Here is a 13,584-nt window from a genome sequence, read left to right on the forward strand (position 1 = left end):
ATTTTGATACCTAATATTTTGCTCCTGACGCTTCTCTCTGCTTTCCTCTACACAGAATTACACACTTGTTCTTCCTCTTCTTTCACTCTCTCCTTGCCCGCTTCTTCCTTAAACACACACACACACATACCCACTCACACACACACTCATACAAAGTAGCTTGATACCACTTAATAAGGATAGAGGTGTATGTGTTTTGGGGGTGTCAAACAGCTGTCACAAACTGTCACCTCCAGAAGAGAAACCTTGGCACACAACAAATTAAACTACACTTCTTTTTTAGCTGTCATTATTCATAGCCAATAAGTTGAAATGCTCGCAGCATTTCATGTGCAAATAAAACCACGAGGAAGCCAGTAGATCAGAATAGTGGGCCAACAGATAAAACAGAGAAAACAACACGCTGTCTCAGTCCTTCTGAAGTGGCTCATCATCACCCCTGCACCAGCCTGCACCAAATGAGATCCAGCCTGGGGCAATGTATTAAATATGCATATCAAAGCAAATGAAAAAATAAACCTGGAGATTCAAATTGGACACATTTACATGCTGAAAATGTCCCACTCACAGCACTTCTCAGGTAGTGGGGTCTGTGGTATTTTCACTTTTTTGTGGCTGGGGGTATTGAGGGAGGAGGGCACACTTGCAGAGAAGGCAGAAGACTAAGAGGATTCACTTTGTAGGGCGGAAGCTTGGAAATGAATACAATCAATATACTCATGGCACAGAAATACCAAAAATGGTTTAAAAAAAAAAAACTCTCCAAGGTTTTCTCTCACCTTCTGCATCAAATTCAAGTCTGTGGCAAACTTTGCCATTTCCCACTTGGTTTGCTGGTGGAACAAATTATTGCTTCCTTTCAAAACAAATAGCAGGGGGCTAAAGTAAAAATGTTATAGTTCAGACTCTAGGAAATAAAAGGCTTTAAATTATGATGCCCAATGAGGTGGCAAGCCCTCATGGGTTCAAAATAAATCAGTTGTCATATTTACTTGATTGGGGGCCTAAAAGAGAAGAAACAAATGTCACAGTTGACTCTTTTATCCAAAGATGATGATTTTTCCATTATTAAAGTAAAATCTTCCTAGGTACTACTTCCTTCTTGAGTGTAGTTTAATATTACAAGAGTTCCATAAATTGGCATTGTCTATCGGCCAATACTCTAAACAGCCTAGTTTATCTTATCTCTTCTATGTAAACATCAGCCTGCTACAGTTCCATACATCCACTTGAAAAACAGTTGCCAAGAAACTATGCTAGAAAACCAAGTAGTCAAGACCCCTAGAAATGTCACGAGAAAAGCTTTTGGCTGCAGACGACTGTGAACTTCTCATTCTACAAACCGTGGAAATAGATTCCTTCCCTTTTCCCCCAATAGTGCAAAATGCAGATGAATTTAGAACCAGCAAGCAATGCAGATAAACAAATAAATGACAACAATGACAACAAATACTTTTAAGGCAGTGTCATGCCTGGTGGACCACAACCACACATCATATAGCTGCATATCAGAAAATAAACTTTCCATAGCTGCTTGTTGCACCGTTTGATTTCAGTTAACACACTCAACATACAAAAGAGCTCCCCAACGTTTCTTTCCCCCATCGCGACGGAAAAAAGCCAAGAGTAAAGATACGCACATGAGCGGTCAACGCCATAGGATTTATTTTGTCTCAGAACTGGATTTCAGGACTGAGGTTTCTTTCTTTTCCTTCCTTTTTTTTTTTTTTTTTAAACTTTTGTTCTTACACTGGCTTTCCAAACAGCACAGAGCCTAATCATTAAAATCTATGACTGTATATTTTGAAAACTTTTGTGGGTAGGGGAGGAGAAACTCATTCTCAAGGCCTCTCAACTCATTCCTCTTAACACCCAGGAACGAGAGTGATGCTGGTGATACGAACTGCCTTCGAGCCTCGACGCCGATTTCACTCCACAGTGTGTTAAATTAGTATTTCAGCCACCACGTTATTAGACTACAGCCTATATCATTTAGGTTGTGAGTTCAACTGACTGTAATCTATAGACACCCTGTCCCCCACCCCCCAGGCTTGAGTTCCTATAAATAAACTGCTGTTCACACCCACTCTTTAACCTCGCCACTCTTGCCTTCCCTACCAGCTGCAATCTTTCTTCTCTTTGCTTCTTTTTCAAATCTTCAGTCTCACTACATATGCTTTTTTTTTTTTTAAGCATCAGCCTTACTAGATGGGTTCCAAAATAGGATTAAAAACAGAGAGAATAGAAAGAAACCTCCCTTCCTGGCCTGACACACACAGTCACTCCTTACTATGGTCTCTGTCCTCATTCACCAACTGCTTAAGTGTTAAAATTCAACCACTAACCTGTGGTTACTCACTCACAATTCCCTTCAGCTTTCTGTAATACATTGTTAATATTTGTTTCATCAAGGTTACTGTCATTTATTATGAAGATGCTTCAGGCACTTGGCAATTAGTCCATATACTGACAATAAGTTTCTATACAGCAAAAGCTCAGAGAACTATACTGTGTTCACTCCTTTTATTTCGAATGCAGTGCAAGATTGCCAATAATTCTCAAGACTGTCATCTCTGCCAGAGACTGGGAAATCAGCCCTCCTTCCCCAATTCATTTGCTTTTCCTTCAGTCCTCCCTCTCCACCATCCTGTCCAGCTAGCTTTCTTGCTTCTTTTTCTCCCTGCTATACTGATTACAGAGTTGAGAAGGCAGAAAAGGCAGCGGTCACCGTATCAAACAGACAATTTGCTAACACTCGAGTCACCAAATCCAGGAAACTTTACACATTAAAGGCACAAATCACTCTATCAACTCCCTGTTTTTTTCGGTTCTCAACATAAATAAGGAGGAGGTCCAAGAAAGGGGAAACAGAGACGAGAGGTATGGTAAAAGGAATGAGAAGGGAGAAAAACATCCCCAGAGAGACCTAATTATTCAAAAAGACAACTAAGTCAGTGGAGCTAGAGATTACAAATTTTTAAAAACTGCTTTGCCCAGTGGTCTTAAAAGAATGCCAAAGCTCCCAGACTTACATGGTCAGCAAGATTTGTGGAGGAGCCTGAAAGTTCTTCGTGATCTGACTTGGAGCTGCCGTCTCTTTCATCAATGACGAGATCTATAGGCATTTTCCCCTTCAAACAGCTAATGTACCGGTGGCAGAAGTTATCACACAGTTCGTGGACCTAGAAGGAGGATCATGGAGGAGGGTTCAGCTCTTATTGTTGTTGTTGTTGTCATTGTTTTGTTTCATTTTTAAAGGGAAAAAAAATCAGGTTGCAAGGTTACGTTTGGAAAGAGCAACAGTGCTGTGTCTTCCAAACTAACTCTAATTAATGGGTGTAATCGTTGAAGGCAAGGAAACAATAGAGCAATTGTGGTAGCAGATATTATTCTCCAGAGACTTCCCTGAGCAACAAGTTACAATAAGGGGAGAAGAAACAGGACTGGGAACAACTGGGTTCAGACTGGGAGTCCAGGCAGGAAAATCCGATTTGATGATAACATCAAAACGTTAGAACGCTGGAACAGGGAACAGCATTAGCATTTGCGATTCAATAAGCCGGAAATTTTGTATGTTTCCAGGGGAAAGTGATTGAGCTGCAGAGCAATGTAAAGACACCCCAGCGAGGATGATTCCCTTCGCTTGCACCTAATGCAAGCTCCGGTCCTAATAGAGATGCAAGCAGGCTGAATGTCCAGTAACACAAGTGGTTTGCTGCATTTCAAAATGATCCTGAATGCCTGGGGAAAAAAGGAGGGGGTGGGGTACAGCTACTTTAAAAGGCAGGGCTATCCTAATTCACCCATACTCTGAGCCCCTGGGTGGAGGAGCAGTTGGAAGGAAGGACGTGGTAACAAGTTGCTCAAAATCGTTCTAGGTGCTAAACCTCTCAGACTGGAGGTTTGTTTAAAACACCCCAGCTCAATGACCAGAGGGAGGTGGGGAGTGTCATTTCCCGCTTACCTTTTCTAACTCCAAAAGATGGAACCTTAGGACCTGTATTGCTTGTATCATCTGAAAGAAAAGTTTATAGAGTGTGGAGTCAAGACTCTGGGACTCAAGAGGTTTCTTGTGGGGGATGGTGAGGGAACTGGGCTGGGGAGAAGACACAGGCAAGTGGCCAGGCAAAACCCACACATCAAGAAATCGTCAGAAAAACCAAGTGATTACTGATCATCTCTGCCTCATTGGCTACGGGGTAGGAATCTGACTCAACCTGAGCCGAAGCGTTTAGTATCTTTGCCGCTCATGTTCACTGAGCTATTTGTAAGGACTGTTTTGCTGGGGATAGGCCTTCTTTCTCCGCCTGAGTCCTCTTTAACCGTCCCCTCCCTCGACCTCAGGCCAAATTTTAAAAAGAAGAAGAAGAAGAAAGAAAAGAAAGAAAGAAAGAAAAAAGTCGCTTCTATGGAGAGAAAAAGCTTTGTAGAACAGCACACCCCGCGAAATCCGTCCTTACTAAAGAAGGAAATACTCAAGATGAATGGTGAGGCTGGGCCTTTGAAAGCGGATTTAAGTACTTTTAATATTGAAATTGTGCAAATTAGCAAAAGAATCGCACCTAAAAAGTGGCCTGCGCTGGCCTGCCCCTCACCCCCCCCCCCTCCCAAACACACACCCTTCGCGGCCCGCCCTCCGCCGCGCCAGCGGTTACTTCCTTCGGGTTAGCTGCCCCGGGCTCGGCCGCCTGCCCCGGCAAAAAGAGGAAATAACTCACTTCTCGCCGCCTCACTCCTGGGGCCGAGACCTGGGGCGCATCCCCTGCTCGCGCCCTCGGCGCCGTGTCCCCGCTCGCAGCCTCCCTGGGCTCCGCTAGCCCTGACGTCCAACCCGCCCCTCACTCCCAGCTCCCCAGCGGGGGCTCTAGGTTGTTCCCTTCCTCCCCGTCTCTCTTGAGCTTCAAAAGGGGGCTCTGCTCGAACTTCCCGGAGCTCGGGAAAAGCGGGTGCTTCTGGGCAAGGGAGGGGGCCCAGGCTGGGGAAAGGTAAGAAACAGTAAGCCTTACCAAATTGTCCAACTCTGGGTTTGAGGAGAAAAGTGGCTTTTCGGCGCGAACCTATAGGAAGCAGAGAAAGTCAGCATGAATTACCACCCCATTTAAAAGAAGAAAAACCCTGTCACCGACTAAACTGTAGTGCGTGACTGGGGATGGTGGAGGGAGTAGTGGCGGAGAAGAGGAGAGGGGCTCGTAAAATACATGAAAAACTGGTGCCTTAAAATAGTGGGGTAGGTTGAAAAAGAATCAGGGCCTTCTGGTTCTGGCCCCATCGAGGGGTACCTGGAACCGCTAAGCTGTAGCCGAGAACTCAGGGCCGTTCTCTGGCCCGAGTACCCCCTTATCCTGACGTCCACAGGGCTGTGGTTCGCAGCCTTCCTCACCTCCCCGCCCGGCGCCGACGGCCCCAGAGGCGCCCAGCTTCCTTCCCTCCCGGTCGGGCACTCTCGGGGCCCTCAAAGCCCCTATCCCCAATTCTTGTTCAAGTAGCTGCTGGCAGGGGAAAAGGCCAAGCCCCAGATTAGGAGCAGGTCAACTTTAATTCGAGGGTCGAGCCCCTGTATTCCTGGCTGGGGGGAAAAACAAACACCCATATTTATCTCCTCTCCCAGTTCGCCTCCAGGCTCAGGGATGGGGAGGAGGCGTAGAGCGCGGACTGGGCCGGAGGAACAGATCGGGTGTCCCTGCCTCTTCCTCCTCTTTCAAGTAAAGCTCTGAGGAAAGGGGAGGGGGAGTGAGGGGCTGCAGGAGGCTGAGTGGGTCAAGAAGGTTGGACCTGCTTGGCGAAGACCGCGATGTCCTCGTTGAAGGAGTCGGAGGAGCAGACGTCTCCGCCAGCCACTCCGGGTTCCCGGGGAGTGCAGGTCGCCAGCTCGCACTTCTCAAAGACCAGAGCTAACAGAGGAAACAACGGGTGCCTAACGGGCAGCGCCACGCAGAGACACACACACGGAGACGGGGTGCAGAGGGGAAGGAGCAAGAACTGTAATCAACAAGTTTGGAGGGTTCGGATTCCTTCTTTAATACAGCAGGCACACATCACACTTTTAAATCCTTCCTCAGCCAGCCGAGCCTGGCCAGAAACAGAAAGGAAAAACGGCCTGGCCCTCTCCCTCAGCTCAGGACGCCCTCAGATCTGGTCGGAGAAGCCCCTGGCCCCTTTAGCCTGCCAAGTAAAAAAAGCCTCGGTTGGAACGTAGTGAAACATCCAAGAAGCTCAGGCAGCCTGGAGCCCGGAGTTGATTCAGACCCACTCCCCACACTACAGGGCCGCCAAACCAGCCCCTGAGACCCAGCCCTGACCTCCCAAGAGAGGAATACTCTGTGAAACCCCAAATTGCTTTAACTCCTCATTTTAAAGGGCACTTCAGAGGAGGCCCAAGGCTTCACCTACACACACACACACCCCAAGTGATATTTCCTCAGTCTAAATCGGAGAGTGCTCTCCTAACCTCTCCACCCCCTTGCCTTACAAACTTGTTTTCACCACCTTTAGTAAAGCCCGGGTGTAGGGGCCAAAATATTAGGAATGGTACACGCTAAAGAGCTTCCTTCCAAAGACCACATTTCTCCAGCAGGCAAAAATAAATAAATCGAGTGTTAAAACTTGGAAGTGTGTGCGCGCGCCTGCCCTTTGTGTTCCTCCAGGCGGTTTAGCTACACTTCGGGATGCTTGCGGCCTCTGGCTTCAGGCACAGTGGCTGTTTACCCACTGTCCCCTCCCCTTGGCAACCCACAGCCTTCCCCACCTACCCTCAGCTAGGAGAGCCTGAGTGGTACACGTTTGGATTGTGCACCCCCATCCTTCCCCGAGTTCTCTCAGAATTTAAAATAATTTCCAGCCATCTCCCTTACTCCCCCTAAGAGCCGCCCTATGCAAGCTGCAGTCCCTTCCACCCCGCTGCACTTCAGGGTCTGCCCCCTTTATTTACAGAGAATTAAGAAGTGGGTGATTAGGACTTCCTGGCCGACAGGAGCAGCCCTGATCCTAGCTCAAGCTGCTTTTAGTGACTCCCAGACTCGGTAGGAAACAGAAAAGAAAAGGAAAAAAAGTTGCTCCTCATCGGCAGGAAACTTTCTCCGTCGCCAGGGCCTCTGTTAGGGGGCCTGGAAGGACCAGCTCTGCGTCCTTTGGCCAGGAATCCCGTCCTTGGGGAGAAGGCTCTGGCAAGATTCTGAGGACTCAGTCACTCCCGGTTATGGGGTCCGGCGTGACTGGGCCGTGGGGGTGGAGGAAGCCATATCTTCCCGGGACTTACACTCAAGGGGCAGAAGAGCAGGCCCCCTTCACTGCCTTTTCCTAAGGCAAGAGGTTCCCGCCCCCCTACGCTAAGGAGAAATAACACCCCACTTAGCCGTCCACCTCCTCATCTCCCACAGAGACAGACACACACTCGCACTCACACACACAGTATGCTGGGTCGGGGCGGGGGGGGGGGTGGTTTACCCGTAGATCGCATCCTTGTCCCGCTTCAAGGCGTCATTGACAGCGGATCCCATGCTGGCCGGCATGACATTGGGGTGCGGGGCGTGAGCGCCGTAGTGCTGCGTGGCGTGGAGCGGCGGCCCGTGGTTCAGGTGGTGAACCGGGGGGATCGGCCGAGGCGCGTGAGGGTCTCCATACATGGAAGCAGGCACCCCTACTCCGTCCATCCCGCCGTAATGGGGCAGCTCATCGTACTGTCAGAACCCGGCAAAGGGGCGGGGGACGCAGGAGGTGAGAGAGCGAGGAGAGCCGAGGGGGGATAGGAAAAGAAGCAGGGAGAAGAGAGCGAGAAGAGAAGTGGGGAAGGAATAGAGACAAGAGACGGAGAAAGACGAAGGGAAGAAGAGAGAGGAGGAGGGGGCGGTGAGAGGGAGGGAGGAAGAAGCGAGAGAAAGAGGAAAATAAAAATAAAAACAAAGTCAGAAATGAGAAAAGTACCGAGCACGAGTTGAACACAGAAACCAAACCATCCGAAACAACGGAGTTGAAAGTTGTGGGGGGAAAGGGAAATGTTTTTAAATTTTAAAAATGAAAAAAAAAATATGAGCCGAGGGCAGCGTTTAGAGCAGAGAGAGGGGGTGGTGAGGCCGGGGACAGAGGGGGCGCCAGGAGGTCCCGCTCGGGCCGGAGGCAGCAGAACCGTAGCGAGCCAACCGAGGGAGAAGTGGAGTTAGTGTGAGGAGGAAGCCCCGGATCCCACCCCTAACCCCCCTTCGCCTTCTCCAGAGGATCCAATAAATCAAAAGGCGAAATGAAACAAAATAAAGAGAAGAAAAACGCTAAGAATCAGGACGAGAACGCCGAGGACGAGGGAAGACTGGGGCCAGTGCCTCCCCCGGGGCAGGGAGCGGAGGGTGGAGGGGGTGGGGGGAATAACGTGAAAGTTACCAGAAACATTATTTAGCAGCGGATTCCCTGCGTCCTTGTCAATTTCAGAGACAAAACAAGCAGCCCAGGCTAGTCTAGGCGGCGGCGCAGCGGCTGCGGCAGCGCGGCCCCAGCGGCGGCCCCGGCGGCGGCTCCTACGCAGCCGGTGCCCGCCCCGAGCCGCGGGAGCAGCGGCGGCAGCGGCGCAGCAGCGGCAGCGGCGGCAGCAGGAGAACCGGGGGAATCGCGCTGCTGGGGTAAAAGCTGGAGCGAGGCGAAAGCGTGTAACAATTGCACTCGCGCACACACACACACACACCACTCACACGCACTCGCCGCCCGCCCGCTCGCACAGCGCTGAAACACGCGCGCCCAGACACGCACACACGCACGCACACACACTCGCACACACGCAGAGGCACGGGGGGGAAAAGAAGCCGATGAATAATTTTGCTGCTATTTTTTTAAATACTGGCCGCCATCATCAAGCAGCGAGCAGCAGCAGCAGCGTTGAAGGGAGAGGAGGCATCGGGACAGGCCCCTCTTAGGAGAGGATTTATATCTAGGTAAGTGTTGGAGATTTAAACCTACCCTTTGCGCCATCAGTCTGCGCTCCAATAAACTCCTGGATGTGTCGTATATTTAATATCCCAGTCCGGATAAGAAAGTGATCTAGGCTGAAGATTCCTTATTTTTTTTCCAAACCAAGGAGACTTCTCCCAATTCTCCAAAATGTTATTTTTAGGGGAAAAAAAAAAAAAGCCCAGGCAAGACAACGAAGAGTTTTTTTTTTCCTGTGATATTTCTTCTTTTTCTCTTTTTTCCTCTTCTTCCTCCTCCTCCTGATCTTCCTCCTCCTCCTCCACCTCCTCCTCCTCCCCCTCCCCTCCTCCTCCTCTTCGGTCCTCCTTTCCCCCTCTTTCTCTTCTCTTCCCCTCAGTTGGAAAAAAAAAAAAAAAAAAAAGAAAAGAAAAAGAAGAAGAAAAAGAAGAAAAAAAAAATTGTCAAGCCCCCGAACTGAAGGTTACGAGCGGCCCGTCAGCAGCCCACATGTAACCGAACTGTCGTGTTTCATGGCTTTTTGCCACTCCAGCTGTCAATCAAAGCCCGGAATGTCAAGGTAGTGAATGAATGATGGTTGATGATGATGAAGAGGAGGAATCTTTCAGACCCGTTTTTTTCTTCCAGTATAACTCCGCGAGGGGTTTCTGCTTCTTGAATTTTTTTCCTCCCCCTCCCCCCTCTTTTAGCTTTGCCCCCGCGGTATCTATAATACGACCCTCTCTCTTTAAAGTATCGTTCGAAGAAAGCAGGGGGGGGGGAATCAAGAAAAAAAATGAATAGTTTGCAAAAATTGGACTTCCTCCCCCCCTTTCCTGGTAGGTATTTTGTCTCTCCCTCTCTCGCTCGCTCGCTCTCACTCGCGCTCGCTCTCTCGCGCTCGCTCTCTCTCGCTCTCTTTCTCTCTCTGGGAGATGAGTGAGTGTCAGTAGGTGTTGGCAGGTTGGCTGCTGCCTGGCTTATAGAAGAGCCTCAGTTTGGCGGCGCGGGTCGGCGGCGGGAGAACGAAATGACGGAACCCGGAAGTCGTGGTGGCCATAGCCCGTCGTACGGCGGAGACACATCCCGGGAGTGGGGAGCGGGAGCGAGGAGGAGCGCGCCGCGCCGAGCCTCTGATATGCAGCGAGTGCGATCGGACGGCCCCGGTTGGGGGGGCGGGGGAGGCGGGGGGCGGGAGGGGGAGGGGAGGCAGGAGCCCAGCAGACCTGAGCAAATCAGCGAAGCTGCTCCTCCGCGGGGACGGCGCGGGGGGAGGGGGAGGAAGGAGGGAGGAAGAGAAGTGTGTGTGTGTGTGTGTGTGTGTGTGTGTATGTGTTCGCGCGCGCGCGCGCGCACGTGAGGAAAGAGGGAGAGAGAATGAGAATGAAGACAGGGAAAGCGCAGAGAGGAAAACTGCAGAAAACCACAGGGAAAGTACGGTACAGCCTCGGATCTTTTATTTATTTTTTTAAAAAACTTACTTCTAGTTCATTTCCCCATCACTCCTGGCTCTTGCCTAACGGGGTCTTGCCGGAGACGTTTGGCATGGCGCTCTTGCTTTTGTTCTTTTTAATTCTGCGTGCCCTTGCTCCTCTGCCAGCCGATTACCGCTCCCCGAAGGCATTCTGCTAACACCCAGGGGCAGTAGGATCTGCAGACCGTACTACCGCCTAGCTAGTTTTTTTTTTTAAGTGATACTTTTTTCCCCTGTGCAGATCCAGGACCCTTGTTGTCAGCATTCATTTTTTTTCTAGGACTAGAAGAGACCAGCTTAACTCAGAGCGCTCCCTCCAAGCTGTGCGGACAAGGGCCACCCTGAAGAGTCTTTGGGGACCGCGGTGGAGTCGGGAGGAAGTGGGGAGGGAGTCGTTTGGGTGTTTGATGTTGTCTGATGTTGCCAAAGGGTGTGTTGTGTGTGTGTGTGTGTGTGCGCGCGCGCGCGCGCTCGCGCGCATGCGGCTGGTGTGCGCCTCCGAAGTGGATCTCACTTAGAGCTGGGAAGCATGGGAGGGAAAGACGGAGAGGTAAAGAAAAATAGAGAGAGAGAGAGAGAGAGAGAAGATGCCCAGCGTGGATTGGCCGGTACTCCCTGCCCCGCTTTGTTGTTGTCGCCCGGGGCTCAGAGGCCAGTGAGCGGTAACGCCGGCTAATGGCTGTGTTAATTACACCCGGCAATTTCGCGGAATCAGGAAGATGGGGCGGACTCCGAATGAACTTTTCCAAAAAGGAAAAGGAGAGTGGGGGGAAAGAAGGTAACTATCCCACACCGTTTGTGTAGAAAGTAGTTCTAGCCGGTGTATCTCCGAATCCCCGGTTGGAGCTGCACTCAGCCTCACCTCCGAGCCGGGGGTATCCCGGCGGCGCGCGTCAATCACTCCGAGCCCGGAGCTGGGGGCGGAGCTAGGTCTCCCCGCGTGAGCAATGCTGCAGCAGCCCCCGCCGCCCCCTGGCTCCCGGCAGCCTCTCAGCCGGGCCCTGCGCTCTGAGAGTGCCCTCTCCCCAATTCCTCGCTTTAGCCCTGGTTCATGGTCCCCAGCCCAGAGAATTGAAAACAGACTGTTTCTCAACAGCCGCCTCCTCCAACTTTGAACCCATTCTGAGGAGTAGAAAGTAGTGTATCCTCTGTGCGGGGCTTTGACCTGACTTCCCGAGGAATGGAGGGGAGGCGCAAAGAGAATAAAGTACTGTGTGTGTTTGTGTGTGTGTGTGTGTGTGTGCGTGCGCGCGCGAGCGCGCGTGTCTGTGTGTGTGAGAGAGGGAGAGGGAGAGAGATGAGAGGTAGAATGAGAGAAGGCGGATGGATTTGGGGGGGCTTTTCATGGTCTCCGCTTCAGTGTAAGGTTTCGGGCAACTCTCAACTGATCTTAGATCACAGTCTGCAGAGACTCCAAGCGGAGTCGGAGAAATTTCGCCCCGTTTTAACAGGGCTGAGCAATGAGCTCCGGAGGTCAATAAAGCCCTCCAGAAATGATGAATGATTGAGCACCTGTGATGATGATAGTGATTACCAGAGCAATTAAACAGTTTGATTAAATGAGCCATCATAACAGTGATGTCTGCGGGAAATCGGCCCTCAGTATAAAGAAAGATAGTGCGGAGGGGCTGGCAGGGGCGAGGGTAGTGCGACGTCCGGGAGCGGGGCCGCGGGCGGCGCGGCATTTGCCCGGGTGGCCCAAGCAGGGACTGCCGGGAGCTTCGGGCAGGAAAGTCTAGCCCAGGTTTCCAGCCACTCTTAAGCCCGGCTTCTAGCCTGCAAGAGCCGACTGGTATGAAACCTGCAGGCTGGGGAGAGGGCCCTTCCCCCTCCCCTCCTCATTTTTTCCCCCAGAAGAACTCCAAGACTAAAACCATCCTTATTTGTTGCTGAGTTGCTCGTCGACATATAAGAAAAGGTGAGTAAAAAGAGAAAAGAAGATGCAAAAGAAAAGAGAAAGCTGGCTTCCAGAATTTTATTTCAAGAGGCAGTTATGCGAATTCATTTTTAGCTGGGGCGGGAAGGATGAGAGAAAACAAACAAACAAACTAGTCTCGCTGCGGAGCTTTTTCGACTTTGCAGAGGTCTTTATATTGATGGATCCACGGTCCCGGTGTAGCGCCGCTAGCTGAGAAGTTTATACTCAATTTTTCAGTTTTGACTTTTCTAACTGTTCTTATTTTCAATATTGAGTATTTGTTGTCGCCAGTAGGGTTATTGTTGTTTTAAGTGTCCGGCATAGTAAGCACCAATTACTTTTCTTTTTAAAAAGACACTCAATTTACTTGATAGATGCTTCTTTTGTAAAAATCAACGTCGAACCGAACCTCTGCATCGCAGAGTTTAAACATTCAAAGTTGCTATCTTCCGCTGCTTTTACCATCACTTCTTCCATGGTACTCTGAAGTGAGTTATCATTCCTACAGCCTTTCTTTAGAAATACTACACTAGTTTTTTTTTTTTAATGTTTCTTCAGTGGCAGTGTATCCAAGTAAAAGCAATTCAGACAGGTTGAAGATTTCTGTATTTTCAAATAATTGTTAAGCTAGTAATGGCTTGATTACTCCGTTGTAATCTTGGGCTTTACAAAAGAAAAAAGTTCAAACTCTATTTTCATGTGTTTTCATCCTTTGGGCAATGCAGAAGGCATTTTAACCCGAACTCCTTTCTTCCTTTCTTTCTCTCTCTCTCTAATATCCCGTAACTTCTTTTGCATTTTATTGAATACATTAAAGCAAATAACTGGGACAATCTGTTTAAATGTGGGAAGAAGAGAGAAATGGACATTTTGAGGTAGTGTTAAAGAAAAAAAACAATGATACTTAAACTCCAAAGACTTTAGTTAAGAAGTGTGAAAGTGTTAAAAGTGAAGTCCTTCTGGAGGAAAATCTCTTGTCATTTAAAAATTCATCAGTTGCTTAAGAGGAGAACCTCGAATTTCATTCGACTAAAGAGATTTCAGTTACCTAGTTGCATGTAATTTATGAAACCGTTAGTTTAAAACAGCATCGCAGTGCGATGGATTACACACAAGATCAAGTTGGAGGTGATTCACGATGTCGGTTCTTGGTCAATCTGATGACTTTAAAGGACTATTACTTTTAATCACCAACTTGCTGTTGTTTTATTAATAGAGCTGAAAAACGTTTAAGAACTCCATAGTCTCCCCTAACCCCCAATTTTGCAGTCCTACAGAAGCTATTCCAAAGCAGTGGGGTACG

The 13,584-nt window shown here is 49.4% G+C and overlaps 1 protein-coding gene across 9 annotated transcripts in view; it reads right to left on the bottom strand.

The window, feature by feature from the left end:
* MEIS2 (Meis homeobox 2) overlaps window positions 1–10,048 on the bottom strand; it is a 195,622-nt gene extending 185,574 nt beyond the window's left edge. For 3 of the 9 annotated variants that reach the window (XM_010965117.3, XM_010965116.3, XM_010965119.3), the window contains exons 1-6: window positions 8,941–10,047; window positions 7,444–7,676; window positions 5,773–5,914; window positions 5,007–5,057; window positions 3,965–4,015; window positions 3,033–3,182 (exon numbers count right to left, since the gene is read on the bottom strand). In XM_010965117.3, coding sequence (XP_010963419.1) covers window positions 3,033–3,182; window positions 3,965–4,015; window positions 5,007–5,057; window positions 5,773–5,914; window positions 7,444–7,676; window positions 8,941–8,952 — 639 coding nt within the window. In that variant the 5' untranslated portion in view covers window positions 8,953–10,047. Of the gene's footprint in view, window positions 1–3,032; window positions 3,183–3,964; window positions 4,016–5,006; window positions 5,058–5,772; window positions 5,915–7,443; window positions 8,287–8,370; window positions 8,520–8,940 lie in introns of those variants that run through there. The other 6 variants (XM_045524221.2, XM_045524225.2, XM_045524224.2 and 3 more) reach the window with 4 other exon arrangements.
* Window positions 10,049–13,584: the final 3,536 nt, after the last annotated feature.

This window comes from Camelus bactrianus, chromosome 6 (assembly GCF_048773025.1).
Source record: "Camelus bactrianus isolate YW-2024 breed Bactrian camel chromosome 6, ASM4877302v1, whole genome shotgun sequence".
NCBI classification, from domain to species: Eukaryota; Metazoa; Chordata; class Mammalia; order Artiodactyla; family Camelidae; genus Camelus; species Camelus bactrianus.